Source organism: Vigna unguiculata, chromosome 5 (genome assembly GCF_004118075.2).
Source record: "Vigna unguiculata cultivar IT97K-499-35 chromosome 5, ASM411807v1, whole genome shotgun sequence".
NCBI classification, from domain to species: domain Eukaryota; kingdom Viridiplantae; phylum Streptophyta; class Magnoliopsida; order Fabales; family Fabaceae; genus Vigna; species Vigna unguiculata.
Window position 1 is genome coordinate 36,801,236 of NC_040283.1, and position 22,538 is coordinate 36,823,773.

Here is a 22,538-nt window from a genome sequence, read left to right on the forward strand (position 1 = left end):
TATCATGCAACTGAATAGGTGGAATTGGTTGCTAACTTGTGCTGGAAATGAAATCTTAGATGCGAAAGTGTTCTTTGTCACATTATATGTCTTCCCTTAACATGTTTCCATTATTGCACAAATAAAAAATATTTTTATTTATGATAAAGAGCTTGTTCACATAGTCCTTCTAAGGATTCACATGTGACAGATAGGCAATAAAACAATTACAACTGAATTGAAAATTAAAAATTACTTGGACTATAAATACATATACGTACCAGTAATGTTACTACCAACTATGTTTGAGTTTCACTAATCCCTTAACTACTAACTGCCATTGACAATCTTCTTGAGTGTTTTTAAGCACCTTCAAGTGAGATGCGACACAATCAAGAGTAATAAGTAATTAACACAATGCTTAAAAAAGCATGTTTCCCCTTGTTCTCAGCTGCAAACTCTAACACAACTTAGAAGAAATTGCCCTGCTATCCAATATTATGAAACTTTCAGTTGCAAGTTATGGAATAAAGAACACTTACAATTTGGAGATTATAGGAATAGTGATTAGGAGAATAACAGCAAGAACTCCATATCATTGCAAACATATATCAGCAAAGGTACATAAAGAGGAAGATGCAAACAAACATGTAGCCTCAGACTGTCTCTGAATAAATGTCATGTTTCTCCCATTCCAGAATTGGATCCCATTGGGAATGCTTGTGTAGATCAATTCCTCTGCAAACAGACAGTGAGGCAAAAATGGGTCATCCACAAGGCCAGAAGTCTTGGACAACAACGGCGGAAATCCTCGTTCATTTTGCAAAATCTCTGGCAGTTGCAGTACCTTGTCGGTGGTGCCATTGGGTTGAGACACTTCAATTTCCATGTACAAACATGGCAAATTAAGTTGTCGAGGGTTGAGGAATTGGCAATGAAAACCACCCCCATTTTACTCGCAACCATGACATGATGAGACACATGAAGGTTCATAAAAATACAGGAGAGAGATTGTAGAGTGAATATCCAATTCCAATAGGACCAAATTCCAAGACCTCAAAGCCCAGTTCTCTGCTCTTCCACATCTTCCTGTTTTTCAGTCCTCCCCTTCATCCGAATGTTTAAAGAACTTACTAACTTCTCTGTCCTTGGCTCTGGCACCATTCCTTTTGCTACCATCTCCTCAAAATAACGCACAACATCCTTCACCCTCCCTTTTCCAAAGTGCTCATGAATCATGATGGTATATGATCTCCTATCTGGCCCCCATCCATTCCTCTCCATTTCTTCCCATGTTTTTCTAACTCCATCCTCATCACCCCATTTCATGTACAATCTCAGTACCAAGTTATAAACATCATCATTCATGCTGCACCCTTTCCTCTTCATCCTCCCCAAAACCTCGTGAACTTCCCCCGGCTCCTTCAAGCTCTTGAGCAAGCAACAATAAGTAACAACATTAGGCAAGCAACTCCCGTTCCTCCTCTCCATCTCATCCACCAGTTCATACACTTTCTCCATTCGTCGTATCTTGCACATGTACTTAATAAGAGAATTGTAAGTAGAAACACTAGGTTCGCAACCTCGCTCACTCATGTCACGAAAAATCTCCAAGGCCTCAGGAATCCTCTTCTTGAAACAAAGAGCATCAATGATGCAGTTGCATATCACAACATCTGGCTTACAACCCTTGTCCAACATGCCACGGAACAACCTCAGTGCCATCCCAAGTTTTCCTTTCTTGGTCAACGCCTTGATAAAGGTGGCGTAAGTGAATACATCAGGCTTACAAGGAGAAGCCACTATGTCCTTCCACACCCTCTTTGCCTCATGAACGTTTCCCAAAACACACCAACCATTCAGGATCACGTTCCAGGTCTTTATATCCGCACTACAAGAAACATTAAAAAGTATAAAAAAGAGGTATGTGTTTTATAACCTAAATTTAGTTTATGCATAAGTATAACATTAAAAAAACTATATAAAAAGCTTCATAAGATAGTTTATAATAAACTAATTTGAACTACTGAAAAAATTCATTTCATTTTTTCTATTAATTTTTCTCTTCTAATAAACAATCCCTGAATGAAAGCAATTTCATCACTAATTCTGGTCAGTGATACCTTAATCTTTTCCAGAATACCTGAAACCCTTCTTCATCACATTATGGAACAACGTTTCGGCCTCTTCGACGTGCTTGAACCTGCACAACCACATCAAGAGGGTACGAAAAGCCTCGGAACCAAACTCCAACCCGAACTCCTTCCTCCGGCGGAATAACTGAATTGCATCGTCCACTTTATGAGCACCCACGAACCTACGAAGCAGTGTGGCAAACATCTTTTCATCGACAAGCCCCTCTCTGTTTGACATTTCATCGAGCACCTGGTGCAACTCCTGAAAGCGTTGCATTTTGCCGAGAATGTCGAGCATCTCGTTGCAGACATCGGAACTGGGTTCATAGCCGGCGGTTTTTGACCAGTTGAAGAAGACGTGGGCGGGTCGCCAATCGGAGCGGTGGCGTCGCAGAACGTCGAGAACGAGGTGGTGGTTGAGGTCGACGCCGCAGTGGTCAAGGGCTCGATGCAATTGGTCCGTGGGCTTGTCTCTTCGGAACTTGAGAATGTTCTGGATCAACGAGGCTGGACACGAATGCACGAATCGTGTGCTTGAATTTCCAACGTTGAACAGTGTTTGGAAGAATCCTTTGTAAACCCTGCTACTGCTTCTACGGTTGCAAGCCATGCCTCAATAACAACAATGAATTTATTTATTTGATTTGTCGCAATTTGCAAATGCTCATTCAGGAGAAGATGGGAAAAACTATTTTGAACAATAATCCAAATAAAGTGTTACAAGAATTTCACAATATTATTTTATATATAGTGAGAATAAAGGTAGCAGAGAATGAGAATCCACCATTGTCTGACACTCAGTTGGGTAAAAAAATGAAAGATGCAGTATTCATAGGATTTATAGTGATAGTAGCTTTTGATATTTTTATCCATTTTTTATTATTTATTTTTTTATTTACTATTTTAATTATTTTAAAAATATAATAATTTAAGATTAATTGAGGTGATTGAAATAACGAGTTAAAAGTGGATAAAATATCATTATTTTATTAAAATTATGATTACGTTGAAACATATTTTAAACTTTTCCTGGTGGACTAGAACTCAGTCACACTAAAATTAGGGGTGGCAATGCGGGCCAGCCCGCCCCGCATAAGGCTCGCACACCGCGGGTCGGTCCGTCCCGCCCTGCACTTTTTATGTGGGCCGCATACTCTGACCTGCCCCGCATATATGTTGGTCCGCGGGTCCGCGGGCCGGCCCGCTTTTTTTTTATTTTATTTTTTTATTTATTTATTTTTTTATGATAAAACTTTCAATGTTTAAAAATTGGGAAACTTTAAGAAGTTCACAAAATTAAGTAAAGACTTTGGGGAATTAGATGATAAATTGATAATTCAACATTTTCATCATATTCATACAATGACATACACAATGTATTCTTTAAATTTTAGCACATTAAAAATTACATAATACTTGTCTTTTACAGTTATACAAGAATTTGAAATGTTAATGGAAGAGTCCATAAAAGAAGTAATTAATATACACAAGTACAAGTTTTTTTTTTATGTGGGCTTGCGGGCCGGCCCGCGCGGGCCGCGGGCTAGCCCGTGTGGGCCACAGACCTATTCGGACCGAGCCCGCACGGGCCTGCGGGCTCACTATCCTGGCCTGCTCTGCATTTTTTCTACAGGCCTGCGGGCCCGCAGGCCAGGCCCTAATTGTCATCCCTAACTAAAATTACATATTTAATTTTCAAATGTGCAGGTAACATTGCTGAAGCTCTAGGGCAGTATAGACAATTTTTATTTTAAAAAATGAAAAAAATATTGCGGAGAAAATAAAAAAAAGAATATTTTGTTTCACCCAGAGGAAATATGAAAAATGAAAAATATATGTATTAAATAATGTAAATATTACGTAACAAAATTTAACATAATTAAAAAAATTATATCAATGTTTTTAAATTTGGAAATTAAAATACATTAAACAAAAAAATTTTAATTTTATATTAAAATTTAATAACTAAAAAATATTGATTTATGAACAAGAATCAATTCTCTATTCAAATTAAAAATAATTAACAATATTTTTATCGTTCACAAAGTAATTAATTATTTTCCCTATTAAAATTTGGAAAGGAATATGTGTAAAACCCGTCCTTTTTTATGTGTGTTGTCAATCACCTCAGCAAACAAAGAAATGAATGTAGAGGCCTTCTTCGCCCATCCCGAATCTTTCATCTATCCACTATAGAGTACGTTTGATTGCTTTTAATTCAAAGATGAGTTAATAGAATAACTCATTCACACAATATGATTAGGGTTCATAGAATAGAATACACGTTTTCGATTTATGTGCGATATTAAACATGAGGTTTCATTTTCATATTATTTTCATATTTTTTATCAAAATCTCAAATAGATTTATAGATTTTTTTTAGTTTAAATTAGGTTCATATTTTTCATAATGCGTAACAATTAGGTTTTCCATTAGTATAATGTTAACATTTAAAGATGTGTCACGTGTTACCTTCTTTTTTTTTAAATTTTTTAACTTTCTTTTAATTTTTTAAATTTTTTAAAATCATTAATGTCAACATCAATACATTGTCACATGTCAATTCAATATGATGACACGTGTCAAGTCATTATCTAAATCTCAATTTGATCCACATATTTGTTATTTTAATTTAATTTCAATCCATAATTTTTTAAAAATTTTCCAATTTCATTCCCTCGACCAAATTTAACTTTTATATAAATGTTATAATAATATTTTAATTAAAATTTATATTTTTATTAATTATTTTAACAATATTAATTTTATTTAAATTTATATTTTACATTAAGTTATACTTATATTTTGTTTTAAAAATTTAAATATATTTATTTTAACTTGTTACAAAATTATTTTAAATAATTTATATACTTAGAATTAATTTAAAAATAACAATTTCATAAATTTAAATATAAAATTTTAAAATAATTTTGTAACAATTTAAAATAAATATATTCAAAATTTTAAATAAATAAATAGAGTTTAATATAAAATTTAAATTTAAATAAAATTAATATTGTTAAAAATATGTAATAAAAATATTACTTATAGCAAAAATATTATTATATTTATATAAAAGTTAAATTTTGTATCAATTTAAAGGGATAAAATTGAAAATAAAAAAAAAAGGATTGAAATGGAATCAAAATAATAAATATATCGAGCAAATTGAGATTTAGACAATGACTTGATACGTGTCACCATACTGACTTGACACGTGGCATAATACTGACGTAACATGTGACATAAATAATTTAAAAAATAAAATAAAATATTTTAAAAAAATTTAAAAATATTTTAAAGAGATTAAAAAAAAATTAAAAATTTTAAAAATAAAATAAAAAAATTCAAAAAATGAAGAGCTGACACATGACACACTTCTAATGCTGTTAATACCATACTAACCAAATGAACCTAATTATTACGCATTTTCAAAAATATAAACTTAATTAAAACAAAAAAATTTTGTGCATCAATTTGAGATTTTGGTAAACGTGGACACTATTTTAACCTAAAGATAATGATGCATTGTAACGTTGACATTGGTGGAGGAAAGAGTTATTCCAATATAAACCTAAATGTGCACAAAATGAACTTCAAGTTATTTATTGACGCTAGAAATTTCTCAATTTGCCCTTTGTATTTATCAATTATGATAAATTTGTTTTTTAAATAAAATAGTAAGGAAGAAAAATGAAAATAGAAATAAAAGGGAATAAAATAAACTTAAGTACATTGTTTAAATGTATAAAAAAAGTGCAAGAAAATTCATCATTTACTTGATGAGTAAGTGGGCAAAATATTTTTCTTATATATTTATATTCCTTTTACGTTATAAAAACTATTTAACTTTTAGAAAGTAAAACAGAAAGCCAACATAATTTCCTTTCTCAATCACACAGCAAGTTAGACTCCTATTAAAAACACCCATTTCTATAATAATAATAATAATAATAATAATAATAATAATAATAATAATAGTAATATATCCAAACATATATTAATTTAAAACCCATTTACAATATTTAGAAATGGCCTTGTTCAATTGTCGTTAGGAAATAAGAAAAACTTAGAAATGTGAAATGGCAACCTTCTCGTTGATGACAATGGAAAACGATAGACAAACCTAGCAATGAACACTACACGAATATTCATGATGTACAAATACGATATACACGCTTACTACATGAGTATTCATGTACAAATACGATATATGCTTAAGATCGATAGATTTAAAAATAATAAGACACATTAGTTATATATACATATTAAAAAATGTACAAAAATTATTAAAATATGATAAATATATAAATATAATTACTATTATATAAATCTAAATTAAAATTAAATGTATTAATCATTTTCAACATAAAAATATTACTAATTTTCATATTTTCATATTAGATGAGTGTGCTTAACCCATTACGAATCATCCAAAAGCTCAATTCCAGTTGTATCAACTCAAGTGTTAAAGATAAATTAATAATCTCGATAATTGATATATCTAATAGCTCAACATTTATTCCAAACATCGATTAATGCTAATCCAAAACAAAGAATAATCCAATCTCTTTACAGTGCCTCATCTTCTGTACCAGTCCTGACCCTTAAAATCTACAGTGTAACCCCAAAATCTTCTATACCAAAGGCTCTTGAATCACTGAAGTAATACGTGCTAGATAAAGGTAAGTGCATCATAGTTTGTTTGATTAGCCAACTATCTACTTCTTCCCACTGAAGGTTGCTTTACAGGGGTCAACTTGCGAAATGCAGCATGAAGTATCACGCCTACATAGATTTTTTTTTAACTGAATAATCCGTTGTGTAACTGGAAAGGAAGAAGTTAGGAATAAGAGTACATAAGTAGAAACACTAACCTGCATAGCTGACGCATATGGCACAAAAGAGAGCCATTTGAACATTAGAAAAGATCAGAATAACTGCGGTTGCTGCAAAAATTGAGATTGAGAAACAAGAGTTCCAATTAACCTTGTGCACATCAAATTGAGAGATATATTTCCAGCATCAAAAGATATTTGCTGTAAAGAACAAGATATTCCGGCCACATGAGCTTCGTAGAAGACATTTCTACTGCGCAGCCAAATACATGACATAATCAAAATTTTCTATTCATGCATGGGAAGGTGAGTGAATTTCTTCATTTTTATTGGTGGGGATGATGGAGTATGCATTGGGTTAAACAACAGCTTAAGCTAAGTCTAGACAGCACATGCCAATTGAATATTGTCGATACCCAAAAGGTCATTACAAAATCATAGGAAAAAACAACAATTTTTTTAAGTAAATTCAATAAAAAAAAAGATAAAACTACGATAAGTTTTTAGGTGTTTCTGATGAAGTTTTTCAGTGAAACTCGAGTTTCACCTCAATAACCTATATTCCTCTTTAATGTAAACCTCCATTATGCAGTAATTCAAATAAAAAAATAACACCCAAAAAATCAAGAATTGCATTTGTTCTGATAAAAAATCAGTTGATACTCCAAGTGATGAAAACAAAGAAGACAAAAGGGCCTGTTTGATTCACTCCTCCCTCATGAAATTACATATAAGTTTTGTCCCCAGAGAAAAAACTTCATTATCTCGATATATAGATAAAACATCAAATATGATAGAGAAACAACTCTAGAAATATTTAAAGACTTCAAATAAAATTGAAGAACAAGACTGGAAACATTTCAGAAACTGCATCTAAGCATTGTCCTAATCAAAAACCAGCAGATACTCCAGGTACTAAACCACAAGAAAAAAACAAAATCTCTCCTGTAGGAAATGATTGCTCACCACATTGGGCAGCACGAATCAAACACTGGCGAGTTAAGGGATACTGCTCCAATCCCCATCTGTGGCTACAAAACTTGAAGAAATCCCACAAGGCCAAACACAATATCAACCCAACAAGAGCAACTGGCATCTTATACCTGCAGCAATAACAACCAAAACACAGAGTTCCATTGGACTAAATAGCAAGGTATGAAAATAGGTACATTAAAATCTCCAATTCACTAAGCAAGAATAACACCAAAGTTCTGTTTAGATAAACCTCTTCAGAAGTCTTTATAGAAGAAAGAAATAAGGAGGCAAAATGATTCAGCTTCTCTAGCAAATGAAAATAAAAAAATCAACCTATACACCTCAGCTTTTGTTAAAGTCAGATGATATATTTTTTATAAAATCAAGACCGGTTAGAGTAAACTAAAAGCTGTTTATACATAAATTAAAGAGAAAAAAAAAACAGATTATGCATTGACAGTGTAAGGCAATTTTATACGGTCATCTAATTTAACTACAAACCACCTCATACAGTAAGTTTATCGATTTTTATTATAGCAAACTAAAAATCATACCGAAGGTCATTTCTAATTGGTTGACTGTGTTCATAGTGACAATATATAGCCATTAACCTGTAAGTGAAAATCAACTTCTTGGAAAAATTAATACAGAAAATTCTTGAAAAAAAAATTAGCTTGTATTCCCAGTTTTTTTCTTCCATGTGCATGTGGCCTATAAGTTAACTTTAATTTCCTTTATGTTTTTCCCCACAGAGAAGCTTGTCTAATCAAGAGCATCCAAAAATTGAAGAGCCTAGTTTCACCAAACAAAACATAGAATCTCCGCTTCAAATTCACAATTTCAAGAACCTAATTTCACTAAACAGACCACGGGTTCTCCAATTAAACCAAAAACCTTGAAATTAACAAAGAGTAGATAGCGTGAGCGAGAGCGTACAATGTGCAGGCGAAGAAAAGGATGAAGAGATAGGCGTAGTTGCGGGCGTAGCGTTTGATGTTTTCCTGAACCCTGAGGCGCGCCTGGGAGGGGGAGGAAGGGAAGGAGTAGGAGTCGAAGAAAGCGAAGAAGGAGCGAGACCAGGAGGGAGTATCGGCGGCGAAGTCATCGGCGGTGAGCTTGGCGAAGGGGTTGAGAGTGAAGAGAGAGAAGAAGGTGACAAGACGGGAGAAGAAGCTGCCGGCGGCAGAGGAGGGGGCGGGAGAGGCCGCGGCGGCGGAAGAGGTGCGGTGGTCGAGGATTTCGAGGTAGCCGGTGTCGCGGAGCCACGACTCGAAGGCCGGTTCCGGAACGCTGAGAGCTAAAGGGTTGGAAGAAAACACCATCGCTTCGCTTCACTATTCTCTAAGACCATACACACACAACGCTAACTAACTAACTTTACAACACCGTGTTTGTTTGGTTAATAAATGCTAATAACACTTTTTTCACTCTCTTTCTAATGCATTCTTCATTACAATTTATTAAAAAGCATACATTTAACTTTTTATTTTATGAATGTCTCTTATTTTATTCTAAATTACATTTTCATGTTTTTTAAGTATTTTTTTTTATTTTTCAAAAATTATTTTTGTTCTTATTTTTTAAGTTTCAATTCAATTTAAATGAATACTTTCAATTTCAATACATGATTTTGAACTTTTATTTTCCAATACATGACCCGATTAAAATAGAAAAACAACGTTCTTTCTCTTTATAAGAACCTTTTTATGTAGAACCATTCAAAGGACACATCAAAACTTATTTATGATCTTACTCGTCCTCTTGTTAGCGATATGGATCATAGAATGTTAACTAAGTGTCTTGATTTTGAGGAAATAAAGCAAGTTGTGTTCAATATTAATGCTTATAGTTCTACTCCATATGGGTTTGGGGCTCCTTTTATCATTCTTGTTGGAATATAATTGGTAATGATGTTTGTAAAGTTGTTCGAGAACTTTTTCTTCATAATTGGATTCTTATTGGGATGGATTTCAAAGTTGTCTCTTTTAATCCAAAGTTTAATGGAGCTATAATTCTACATAGGATTTTAGATCTATTACTTGGCGAATATTAGATTTTTATCATATTCAAAATCCTTGCTGATAGACTAGTTGTTATTGCTAGTAAGATTGTTTTTCATAATGAATCTGATTTTGTTCAAAGGAGAAATGTTAAAGAATGTATTTACATTATTTCAGAGCTATAAATATTTTAAAAAAGAAAGCTAGGAAAAAATGTGGCCATAAAAATTGATATTAAAAAAAAAGTATACTCTTGATAACCCATAATAAGTACATACAAAATATTCATTATATCTAAGAATTCGCTACACATCATCAAATAAACATAGAAGAAATTTATAGTTGAACGAAAACATTTACCAGCAGGCAGGTAACACACTGCAAAGAAAAAGAATACATCATGTTATTTAAAACTGGCAATTCCACAGCTATATGTTTCGCAGTGCAAAAGCTCAATCATAGAAAGGGGCACTCAGCCTAATATAAATGCAAAAAAAAAAAAAAAAAACGTAATGAAATAGGGAGTGTTATAGGTCATATTATCACTATCTATCTCCATACCAAAAGCCCATTCACAACAAATGTACCTGCAGTAAGAATTTGATCATTGAAAAAAGGACAACAGTTATATATTTCTAACATTAAGCTAATGGAAACATGAGAGCCACCTAAAAACAATTATATATGAAAACAACAATGGAAGTCCATTTAGGTACTTACTGGTTGCAAGAGGCATGGTGTTGAGCTTTAACTCAAAGAAATCATGTTGTGGTAATTTGAAACCAACTCTATAAGAAATGAAAAAGTTATAATTACTTAATATTTATTTAATTGTGATGTTATTATATAATTAAAACATCAACATACCTTGGTCAACACATTGGAGTTCTTCAAAATCATAGTCTAATAATGATGGTAAAGGTATGTCTCTTAACCAATCTTGTGTACATATAAGTGCCTCCACCTTTTGATGTGATAAAGAACTACGATATGGATCAAGCACTCTTCCTCTTGTGCTAAATGCGGACTCAGATGCTACTGTAGAAACAGGCATAGCTAATAACTCTCGTGCTATGTTTGAAAGGATTGGAAATCTACCAGAATTAACTTTCCACCAATCAAGAATGCTCAAATTTGTAGTTATTTCAAGCTCTTCCTCTAAATACTTTTGAAGCTCAGATTTGTTTGAAGAGGTTAATCCGGTTGTTTGCAAAAATTTATTCCAACCATATGGATCATTCTTATAACTAGGTATCTCTGCATGTGTTTGTTGTGGGACATTTTCAACTCCCTCCTTTCGACTCTTGTATTCATCAAACAACAACTTTAAGGAAATATCCAACCTTGACTTTAACACCCATCCATCATTTGTCTTTTCAGGATCAAAAAGTTGATCAATTGTCCAATTCATATAACCCATTTTATATCTAGGATCCAAGACAACCGCAATTAACAACAACATATTCATCTTGTTAGGTTCACCCCAATATTTCACATATTTTTTTTCATTTTTTCAGCCATCTTATATGTAGCACTGCTTGTACCATTGGACTTAAGCAAATGATTAATCCCATTCCAAATTCCAAACACCTCTAACATGTACATATTACTAGTAACATAAGAGGTACCAGAGATGCGCAAAGTAGCTTCATAAAAAATGCTTAAAAAAGGTAGAATAGACTCAACATATCCCCAATCTTCATAAGAAGGCAATCCAATTCCCTTTCCTAACTCATTAGCATATTCTGTATCATGAAACCCAAACTCATCAAATGCTTTTTTATGCTTGAAAGCAGCGTCTAACATCAAATAGGTTGAATCCCACCTTGTTTCAACATCCAAGCAAATATGACCCTTATGTTCAATATTTTGTTTTCCAACACACTCTTTGAATTTCATAAATCTAGAAGGAGATGATCTAATATATTTCACTGCAGCACGAATTCTTAAAACATATTTATTAATCTCTTTTAGCCCACTACTCACAATTAAGCTCAAGATATGTGCACAAGAACGCATATGAATATATTCACCTTTCAAAACCAAGTTATTCCAAGACAATAGTCTTTGTTTCAAGTGTTGAATTCTCGTGTCATTTGATGTAGCATAATCTACTGTCAAGGTCAAAACACGACTCAACCCCCATTCATGCAAGCATGACTCAACAAATTTAGCTATGGCCTCTCCAGTATGGCTTATTACTTGACGAAAATTCAAAATCTTTTTATACAAATTCCAATCATTGTCAATGAAATGGGCTGTCAAACACATATAACTTTGATTTTGAGGTGAAGTCCACGTATCGGTAGTGAGACAAACTCTTTGACAATGTTGAGAAAGAAAATTCTTCAAATGTACCTTCCTTGCATTCCATAATGTTACAATATTCTGTGATAAGGTATGGCGTGATGGGATCTTAAATCTTGGTTGCAAGGCATTTAAATATCTCCTAAAAGCAACATGCTCTACAAATCGAAAGGGAAGTTCAGCTTCCACAAACATTTTTAGTAGTTCTTCTTGACAAAGTTCTTGGTCAAATCTACCATAAGAAAGAGAGTTGATATTCCCATCAGTTGTTGAAGATGCACTTACTTTTTGCCTCTTGTTTACTTCTTTATTGGGGTTATTTGGACATCTCAACACATGATTACGCATTGAAGTTGTTCCTTTCTCATATCGAATAAGGATATCACAATACTTGCATTGAGCCCTCTTATCCGATTTAGGTTCTAGTTGAATGAAATGATTCCAAGCTTCTGATCGATTTTTCCGTTTCTTATGGGAAGGTAGTCTCATATTTGTAGAGCCACTGACTGTTGGTGGAGTAGAAAGTCCATGCTCAATTGGTTTTGAGATAGAACAATCATCATCTTCTTCGTGCTTTAACGACATTTATAGAGCCTGGTATATAAGTTTCAGGACTATATATTAATCACCTAAAATCCCAGTTTAAAACTCCAAAGACATGTACATATATAATTCAACATGAATGGACCAAAACCGGTTAAAACAGAGGGACTGTCCTTGCAAAACTTTCAATTATTTGAGGAAGATTTACCATGCTAAGACAACAGTTTCAGAAGCAGACATTTTATTGTGTGCGCAAGAGTTTCTTTACTTCAGCATCTTCTAGAGTAAAGTATGCCCAAGGAGAAAAATGCAAGGACAGAAAAGGATAGAGAAGGCTATGGCATGTAAAGCAATTGAATATTATTCACGAAACAATTCAGCAATCAAGAAAAAAAAAAATTATTGTGCTTGCTACTTGAGGTATGTAAAAAATTTGGATTACTTAAAATAGGTGCAGTGGGGACTGGCCTGACATGCAAATTCAAAGAACTTATCCTGTGTAACTACTTTTACCCAAATTCCACAATCAACAGACCTATATCTGATGAGTGGGGCATCCCAGGGCTTCAGAATAAAGTCCCTCACCTAAGCTCCTAAACTATTAGTGGCCCCTCCCACAGTCTTAAATAAGGTACTTGTTTTAAACAGTTTACAGTATATATATATGTCTCAAAATTAGTCTAGTGTCTCAGTATAACTACGCCTACAATTATTGCAAAAATATTATATCGATAGAGAAATAACAAATGAGATCAGATACATAAATCAGGACAAGATATAAGCAAGGCAATACTTGAACTAGAGTTAGATAACTTTTCTAATCCAAGGGACATTCAAAGTAAAGTTTAAGATAGTGTTGGACAGTCAGTTTCAAATTTTCATGATTTTAAAGAAAAGTTGGAACCACTATTCAGACAAAGCTAAAAATACTTATTGTTGCAATAAATGAAAGAAAAGGAAACTAAGGTGAAATAAAAAAAGTGAAACCTGTAGGCTTCACGCGTGGCCTGGAAAATAACTTCTCTGGACTCCCCTGCTCGAAGCTCTATTGCCTGTGCTGGAGTTGAGAAAGCATACTCCTAGAAAATAAGACAATAATATACACTGAATAAGGAAGTGGGAAAAGATGTAGCTTTCAGAAATGACCAGCATAATTTTAATCCTCAATTTCTAAATAACCCTGATATTTACAAACACTCCAACTTCTTATTCTTAATTGTGTTGAATAGCACACAAGCAGAAAATTACTCATAATTTAGAACAAGCATGACAAACGTGACCAATTCAATCTGGAAAGGAAAAAAAACACACATGAAGATTCTAGATAAGCAAAAAGAATTATCAAACACGACAATGATGCACAGATACAATCGGTATCAGATACGATACAAGCCTAGTATGGTGATATAGGAAGCAATACATGCGGGATACAGATTCAGAATTGTAATAAAGTTCTACTAATTAAGGAAACCATATGACAGCCACATAAAATCTTTTCCCTTTAATTCATAAAATTGAAAAGTTACCATACCTTGGAACCAGAAGAAACCCTTCAAAATCAATCAGATTAAAGAAAACCAGCTAGCTATCCTACCCAGTGAAATTCACAATCAATACCCCTGCAAATAAATTTAAGCCACTCATTGACACAAATAGATAGACCAAAATATTGCATGATGAAACGCATTCTTGAAACAGGGTGTGTTTCTTGGTTCAATGTTCTTAATCATTATTATGCCATAGTCAAGCAGAAGGTGGATTTATATACACTTTCAAAGTGTAAGATGCGTATCAAGATCATAGATTACGTACATTAGCCACGGTTGGCGAACGGGAACAGTAGCAACACCGTTGTTGGAGCCAGAATCCTAGGATTCTGCCGGTACGAGGTTGGTGCGGCACACACCGGGATCAAATGCAGCGTTTCGGTGTTCTCACACTCGCACAAACACACCGCGCATTTCAAGGGATTTAGGGTTTATCTTGAAATTTTGAAACCATTAAAACGAACTTGCATTCTTCCATACATATCATCTATTGCTTCACAATCCTCCATGGTGACACTTTCATATTGCCTGGTGAATGTACAACTTTCACTAATTACGCTTGGAGTTGATTTTATGTATTAGTTAGGATCGAAAACTATAAGAGCGTAATTTACTTTTGTACAAAATTTAAAATGTTTTATGATAAAATATATTATAGTTATTTTTCAATTAACGTTAATAAGGAATTTCTTAGTCAACATACTATATATTATTGATGTCATATTTTATTTTTCAACTTATGTCAAAAAATGTTATTTTCAGTTAATGTTAATTAAAATTTGTTTGTAATCAGTATCAGTTTAGAGTTATTTTTAGATAAGGTAAGTCGGAACTCTTTTTTATAAATGTTAGTTAATATTTCGACATTAAGATAACTACTTTATACTTTATGTAGACCAGATTCCTTTTATTGATATTAATAAAAAATATCCTTTTGATTTACTTGTTAAAATTATTTTTGTTGATACTTTTTTGTATCGTTCTCATGTATGTAAAAGTTTCGAGGATTAGAAAAGAGATTCATATGTAAGTAAAATGAGTGAAAATTTAGTGAAAAAATTTATAGGTTGTGTTTAAATTTTTCATATACAAAAGGTAAATTATAAATGTAATTGAGTTCAAACCGAATCAATTAAAAGTTTCTTGACAAATTTGATCCACCTAAATTTTATATAAGTTGACTGATTTAAATCTCACTTATGTCAAACTCCACCCAACTTGATTTTATTTTACAATATGTTAAGGGACATTTTTTTTAATAGTGTTAATTTAAATCACAAATATTTTATTTTAAGTTTAAATTTTCTTTTTCTCTCTTATAATGAATTTTGATGTTCACTCCTTAACTAATTTTTTATAATCTAGTTTCTTATTTTTCAATTATTGCAACCAAATTATCAGGCTAATCTTTTTCTTCATAGAAAAATTCAAACAAGTTTTTTACTAATATATAAGTTCTTTTAAGAGGTCTATACTGACACCGAGTACACAGTCAAGTTCATTCCAAGTATTTTGCAGCAAATCTGAAACTACCATTTCAATGTTTCATCTTTTTCTTTCTCCACAATTCACACACCATTGGCAACTCTCATTTCATATACCACATGTAAATGAAAAAAAAACCTTCACTGATCTTGAACATTTTTCAAGGGTCACCTTTATTGTTAATCATATACAGAACAAGCCCAGCAGCATATCTTTTAAGCCTCGTCACCATCACTCACGCAGACACGACTATCGATGTAGAATTCAGTAGAGAACTCAACTTCATCAACTATCCTTCCTCTTTTGTATTCACACACACGATGAGCGAAGTTAGTATAAACACCATAACAAAAAAACTGCAACCAAATTCCCTTAACCAATATACAGCTGCCAATGGAAAAATATATAACTTGGATTAAATATGTTTAAATATGTTTAGTTCCCGAACTTTAACGTGAAATTGAAATTCGTCCATATTCGAAACTTTGATATATTTTAATCTCAAACTTTAAAATGAATGAACATAGTCCTTTTAATCTAATTACATTAAATTTTTAATTTTTCTAACGTGTTATCATGCTAACATTTGAGTTCTTTACATCATTTTACATGTTCCCGCTTCAATGTCAATGAGAGAATACATTTGACACGTAAAAAAAGTTTAATATAATTAAGTTAAAAGGACTATATTGATTCATTCTTTAAGTTTAGAAATCAAAATCAATCAAATTTTTAGGGAACAGGTCAATGTTCATCAAAGTTCGGAACTATAAACATATTTAACCCATTTAAATTTACATGCAAGTACCTTTCAAGAACAAACTTCCCTTCTTTATACTTTTGACTCTTCTCGTGTGCAGATTCCTGAAAGACAATAGTAAATTTTAAAAAGTTGTGGCAAGCTAACAACCAGCTTGAACTAAACAATGATGGTTGATAGATAATATTATATATACCATCAACAAATCACAAACAAAAAAGATTCAGTTTGTAGACTATTACAGTAACTATCTCTTATCAGCAATAATTTATAAGTAGATAACAGTGTAAAATAAATTTTAGAGTGATTGTGTATTGTCATGAAACTATCTCTGTATGTATTAAAAATTTTGGATTCTCTGTTGTATTTTTCTATACTGGTCTTCTACTGTGTTTTGCTGTACTGGTTATCTATTGTGTTTTTAAAATATACTGATGAACACTTATTTTAATGTTCTAAAATATATTAAAAAAAAAATTAAGTACTAACATCAATGTATTTTGAAAGCACAACAGAAGACAACACCCAGAAAATCAATAGAGAATCTGGACTCCACTGATTCCTGATTACATGAAATCAAGAGAGGGTAAGAGAAGAGTATTACGTATTTCCAGCCAATTATTTGACCACAACAACAGCAAAAGATATCTGCCACAGTATGTAATCCTGAAAGCATCTGCCTTTCTTCTGGTGCTCCGAGTGTGAAGTTGACACTGGATCATAGTCCCGAAACATAAGCAAACATTTCAACTAATAATGGCAAACTAAACATTCCCAAACTTTATTTATTTATAATGCAAGCAGCAAGTAGGTTTGTAATTGTCATCTAAAATCACAACTATCAAAGAGAGAGGGTTAGATATAAAGTTGTTAGTAAGAAAAATAACATGTGCGTCTTCTCTGTCAAATAAATTTTGGCTGCTTGCCTTCTTCTATTGTATTGTCTTTCTATAAATAACAAATATCAAATTACAGTTCTAAATGATAATTAAATATAATTCCTGATTTGTATAAGCTAAAAACTGGAATATAATAATATCGAACTATTAGGAAGATTCCATTCACCAAACAAAAGGAAACAATAATTATAATAAGGGGCCCATGACCTGATCCATGACTAATATCTCCCTCAAATTGATTTAGTTCATACATAAGCAATAATTAATTAAGTAGGAACGGATTATGAGGATGTGGGAAATTTTGATAAAGATATAGCTTGACCATCAAAAGCCTTATGGATTGAGTGACAATAGACCTCTATATACTTACTGTCAGATCTCATTTTAAAACTAATTCAATTGACAGTAAGTGAAGTTGTCTAACATATATATAACCTGCAATCCAAGAATTCAGACAGACAATGAGACCTCCCAATATCCCTCCAGGATTTGTGTCAAAAAAGGTAACCTACTAAAATAGGCAATTATCAAGATGAGTTACTTTGATAGTGAGAATGGCTTAATGCTTTTGTACATTGTTATTCATTCTGTAAATAATGAAAGGAGCATTTACAAGTAATACTATTCATTTATTAATATAAATATTCTATTGTTTGATTTGTGTAGAAAGTCAATTCATAATTTGTTTGATTATATACAATCGAGGAGAAAGTCAATTCATGATTTGTCTAACCTATTCTTATGAAAATAGATTAATATCATTAAGGAGAAAAAAATAATTCATGATTACATCCTCCCTCAAATTGATGTGGCTGGTCAAGGAGCATCTATTTGCTAACAAAAAACTAAGGAATAGTCGTGGTAAGAATATCCGCAACCTCAAACTGAGTATTGATGTGGGGGATTGATATAACATGGTCATCATAAACCTCACAAAGAGAGTGACAATCTACTTGAATATTCTTGGTTTGCTCATGAAAAATTGGATTTGCAACAATCTGAATAACTCTTGTCTTATCCGAATAAAGAGGCATTGTATTTCCACGGGACAAGTAGTAGACATGATATGAAACTTTGATTCGGTAGATGATTTAGAGATTCTTGTTTGAGATCAATGAGGAGCCAAGAAAATGTACCAATCAGTGATCAATCATCGAGTATCAGGACACTTATCCCACTTAGCATCACTATAAGCAATTAATTTAATAATTGACTAAGGGGAAAGAATAGACCTCACTGAGAGGTTTCGACTGCCCACAAGCTGCCTCGCTGAAAGGTTTTGACAGCCCACAAACTACCAATAATATAAAGGATCGGACAAAAAGATCAACTCATCACAATGATATTTAACACTAACTTCAAGAGGATTATCCACCGGATTAGCTAATTGGAGGCCAGCTATAGAGATAAGGTTCATGGTACATTGATGTTGATACAGACATAGGAATTCATCACAAGATTATTTTCCTCAGACTCATCATCATAATAGAGCTGTTGAAAGGAAACACAAACATATTGATATTGGCCTTATTTTACTTAGTCATCTTTCTCTCCCTCTAAAGATATGGGTTCATACCTTCAATATGTCTACCTACCTTATTAATAGACTTCGCAGAACCTCTCTTTAGTTTCAAATAACTTATATTGTTCTCTTTAAGGTTTCTCCTGATTTTCTATTCTTAAAGACTTTTGGTTGTGCTTGTTTTCCTTGTCTTAGACCTTACAACAAATACAAATTTGATTTTCGATCTCATGAGTGTGTTTTTCTTAACCATTTTCCATCTCACAAAGGGTACAAAATGTCTCTCTCCTGCTAATAAAATGTTCATCTCCAAAGATGTTATCTTTAATTAACATAGATTTCCCTAAACTAAGTTATTTTCCATCAAGGACATTAGTAATATCAACTAATTCCTCCTTTTTCAGTCTCATTCCTCTTTTTCTTCCATTATAATAATATTGATTTTACTATTTCCTCTTATGGCATTGAATTTGTCCTTATTGTTTCTCATTCTGAGAACATTTCTTTCCCTCAATTTGCTTCTCATACTAATTTTGAAGCTCTCACTACTCAAACTTGGTCTCTTCCTATCAATACTTATCCTATGCAAACTAGGTATATAGATCCTTTTGTTCTTCTAGAAATTTTTGAACCTAAAAATGTTAAAATGGTTCCAAAATATCATAACCAGTACAATGCTATGAAACATGAATATGATAAGTTAACAATAATACATGGACTCTAGTTTCACTTCATTCTACAAGACAAGCTATTGGTTGCAAGTGAATTTTCAGAGTCAGGGAAAATGATGATGGTTCTCTAGACAAGTATAAAACTCATCTTGTTGCTAAAGGTTTTCATCACCAGCCTGGTTTGGTTTTCATAAAACTTTCCTCCTGTTATCAAACCAGTTACTGTTTGATATCTTAAAGGTATTCTTCTTCATGTTCTTCATCTTACTCCTATGACCTCTGCCTCTCCTTTTCCCTTACAAGTTTTCTGTAATCTAGACTGGGCTACTAACTTAATGATCAAATGTCAACCTCTAGTGCTGTCATATTTCTTTAGATAAAATCTCATTTCCGGGTGGTCTAATAAACAAAGTTTTGTGGTAAGGTCTACTACAAAAGTGAAGTATCGCATTCTTGCTGAAAAAACTACTCAAGTTCTATGGATTCAAACTCTTAAAGAACTTGGCATATAACATGGTCCTCCTACCATCTACTATGATAATCAAAGTGCCACTGGGTTCTATCTTTTCTTCTTTGCTCATAAAAAAGTTCTATCCAAGTGTCTATATGTTCAACATATTTCAACTCAATTGCAATGGGTTGATGTTATTACCAAACCTATATCTCCTACACGTTTCATGTTTATTCAATACAAACTCAATGTGGTTGCCCAGCATGACTTGCTGATGGGGTGTTAGTGTTGTATCAAGTTTATTATAGTTGCTGTTATAGTTTGTTTATCATGTTTCTTTTCTTTTTCTATCTAAAGAGAACCTTTGTATGTAACTTTTCACTAACAGAAATTACCTTTTTATGTTTATCTTTTCTTCTCTCTTTAGAACTCTAATAAGTAAAAACATCCAGGAGATATTTACCAATGGCCATCGATAATTGTGTAGTTTTAAATAAGTTTTAACCCAGGAGCAGTAGAAAGTGTGTTATAGTGTGTTAGCTGCTAGTACTGGCACTCCTCTTTTAAAATTATAACTAATGAAGTGCAATAAGTTGAAATGTGAGGGCTACTGACCCGCGTAGACAAAAGGAGAGAAAAGTAGAATAATGATGGGAGAAATCAAAGAGGGGAGGGCCAGAAGGACAAATATGCATTAGTCCTTAGTATCTATTCCTTTTCTACTCTCTTTCAGTTTTCTCCATTCCTCTGTGATTGATTTCGGTATAGTTTGGGGGCAGTTTACTATTTCTATTGTTAATTTCTGGTTTTCAACAGAATTTTTTTGCACTTAAAGGTGCTGAGCACCATTTCTTCTAGAGTTCTGGTTGACTACTATCGTGACTTTTTTCTATAAAAAAGCCTCAATGTTAAATTGTTTTCAAAGATGTGGATGCATTACGATTAAATTCAGTTAATATGGTAAAAAAGGCGGAGGATTTCAATTATAGAAATAAAAAACACTAAGAACAATTTAGTACTCATGGTAAATTACATAATGCAATTTCAATAGAGCTTTGACTTTTGCAGAACATGCAGAAGAATTCAGAATATGTTGCAGGCAATTTTCATCTAGCAATAAAAAATGAGTATCAGGCATGTCATATTATCACTTATCATACACAGTACGATCATTACCTTTAATTTCTTAGTCACCAATGGATTACCCAAGAAAAACTTAAATATACTCACACGTTATTGAATAGGTATGCTTTTCCCCTCCGGCAATGAAACAACTGAAAGAAGGGTGACAGAATTAATATGAGAAGTAATTTAAGAACCCATCAAAGCAGTTGGAAACTTAGAGCATTATACTGGAAAAAACCAAGAAAAAACAGTTGCAGAGACATTATGCATTGCTTTAGAAGTAATACATTTAGTTCTTTATCTTTTCCCAAATCACAAACTATATGTGACTTATATATTAAAGCAGTCCAAATTTACAAGGGCATATTGTGAGTTTACCCTGAAACTTGGTACATGAACCTCTAATGTATATTCCTTCGATAATTAATTTCTGAACTCATCATTCAGACAGATTAGGCCCCCTTGAATATTTTACAAAGTACATATTAATGGAAGAACTACCCGTGTCATCACAGTTCAACTATTTCCAGTAGATAATTCTGATCCCCAAATATTCTGATCCCCAATTATTGCTGAATTTTGAAAAGCACAAGGATTGAACTAAATAATATAAAGCACTCATGCAGCAAAGCGCATATTTTCCATCAGGATTTGTCGCCAACGTAACCATCAGAAATTCTTTTCCCGTAAGAATAGGTGAGCACAACAATAAGACAAGAACAAAACACAAAAAAAAAAATCCAATAAACATCCCACACCCCAAAACACGTTGCTGACATTGACGGATTTCAAAATTGCATAAACCATCTCCAATTTAACTAACAAAGCTACCAACACAAAATTCTTCTATATCAACAATAACCTAACTCAATTCAGATACTCTGATCCAGCTTCAATCATGGTACAACCTATGGTTACAGTTCAATGAGGCAAGTTGTGTTCTTCATTCACAATTCACAAACAGATTCACAAATACATTCAAAGCATGCATAAGGTCAGGTAAAGTACCCTTGAAATGAGATCATCTGCAAGGGCCAAGTGAGTACTACAAAACTTGCATCTATAAGACCTTCCCTCAAGCTCCATCACAAAGAATCTTCCCATATTCTTTCTGCTTTCTCTCTTGTTTTCTTGTGTCACCACCGTCACTTGCTTCTATTGCTCATAGCGGTTCATGGGAACAGAAACAACAATAGAAGTGACTCTTTCTCTCGAAACTTGCTCTTCAAAGGGACACGTGTTGGTCTTCCTGCTCCTAGAAAATAAAAATATTAATACTATTATTAATTAATTTTACTGAA

At 32.8% G+C, this 22,538-nt stretch overlaps 4 protein-coding genes across 7 annotated transcripts; all 4 read right to left on the minus strand.

Moving 5' to 3' along the window:
- Nucleotides 1–132: 132 nt before the first annotated feature.
- LOC114183320 (putative pentatricopeptide repeat-containing protein At3g15200) lies at nt 133–2,900 on the minus strand. The gene is made up of 2 exons (XM_028070293.1): nt 2,123–2,900; nt 133–1,870 (listed from the first exon to the last, which is right to left on the minus strand). The coding sequence occupies exons 1-2, from the start codon at nt 2,722–2,724 to the stop codon at nt 1,036–1,038; spliced, it is 1,437 nt and encodes a 478-aa protein (XP_027926094.1). The 5' UTR covers nt 2,725–2,900; the 3' UTR covers nt 133–1,035.
- Nucleotides 2,901–6,582: 3,682 nt separating this feature from the next.
- LOC114183607 (PRA1 family protein H) lies at nt 6,583–9,319 on the minus strand. Its single transcript, XM_028070688.1, has 4 exons — nt 8,864–9,319; nt 7,919–8,055; nt 6,992–7,063; nt 6,583–6,902 (listed from the first exon to the last, which is right to left on the minus strand). The coding sequence occupies exons 1-4, from the start codon at nt 9,247–9,249 to the stop codon at nt 6,832–6,834; spliced, it is 666 nt and encodes a 221-aa protein (XP_027926489.1). The 5' UTR covers nt 9,250–9,319; the 3' UTR covers nt 6,583–6,831.
- An 836-nt stretch (nt 9,320–10,155) lies between these two features.
- Nucleotides 10,156–14,938, minus strand: LOC114183804 (zinc finger BED domain-containing protein RICESLEEPER 2-like). Of its 4 annotated transcripts, none has more exons than XM_028070947.1 (6): nt 14,590–14,938; nt 14,309–14,396; nt 13,765–13,856; nt 10,795–12,828; nt 10,648–10,715; nt 10,156–10,305 (listed from the first exon to the last, which is right to left on the minus strand). In XM_028070947.1, the coding sequence occupies exon 4, from the start codon at nt 12,817–12,819 to the stop codon at nt 11,419–11,421; it is 1,401 nt and encodes a 466-aa protein (XP_027926748.1). In that variant the 5' UTR covers nt 12,820–12,828; nt 13,765–13,856; nt 14,309–14,396; nt 14,590–14,938; the 3' UTR covers nt 10,156–10,305; nt 10,648–10,715; nt 10,795–11,418. The 4 variants fall into 4 exon arrangements, with proteins under 4 accessions (XP_027926748.1, XP_027926749.1, XP_027926746.1 ...); XM_028070948.1 differs by having other exon boundaries at nt 10,156–10,514; XM_028070945.1 differs by having other exon boundaries at nt 10,156–10,715.
- An 812-nt stretch (nt 14,939–15,750) lies between these two features.
- On the minus strand, nt 15,751–22,489 carry LOC114183165 (protein yippee-like At5g53940). The gene is made up of 5 exons (XM_028070082.1): nt 22,246–22,489; nt 21,343–21,386; nt 17,174–17,282; nt 16,618–16,673; nt 15,751–16,109 (listed from the first exon to the last, which is right to left on the minus strand). The coding sequence occupies exons 1-5, from the start codon at nt 22,339–22,341 to the stop codon at nt 16,025–16,027; spliced, it is 390 nt and encodes a 129-aa protein (XP_027925883.1). The 5' UTR covers nt 22,342–22,489; the 3' UTR covers nt 15,751–16,024.
- Nucleotides 22,490–22,538: the final 49 nt, after the last annotated feature.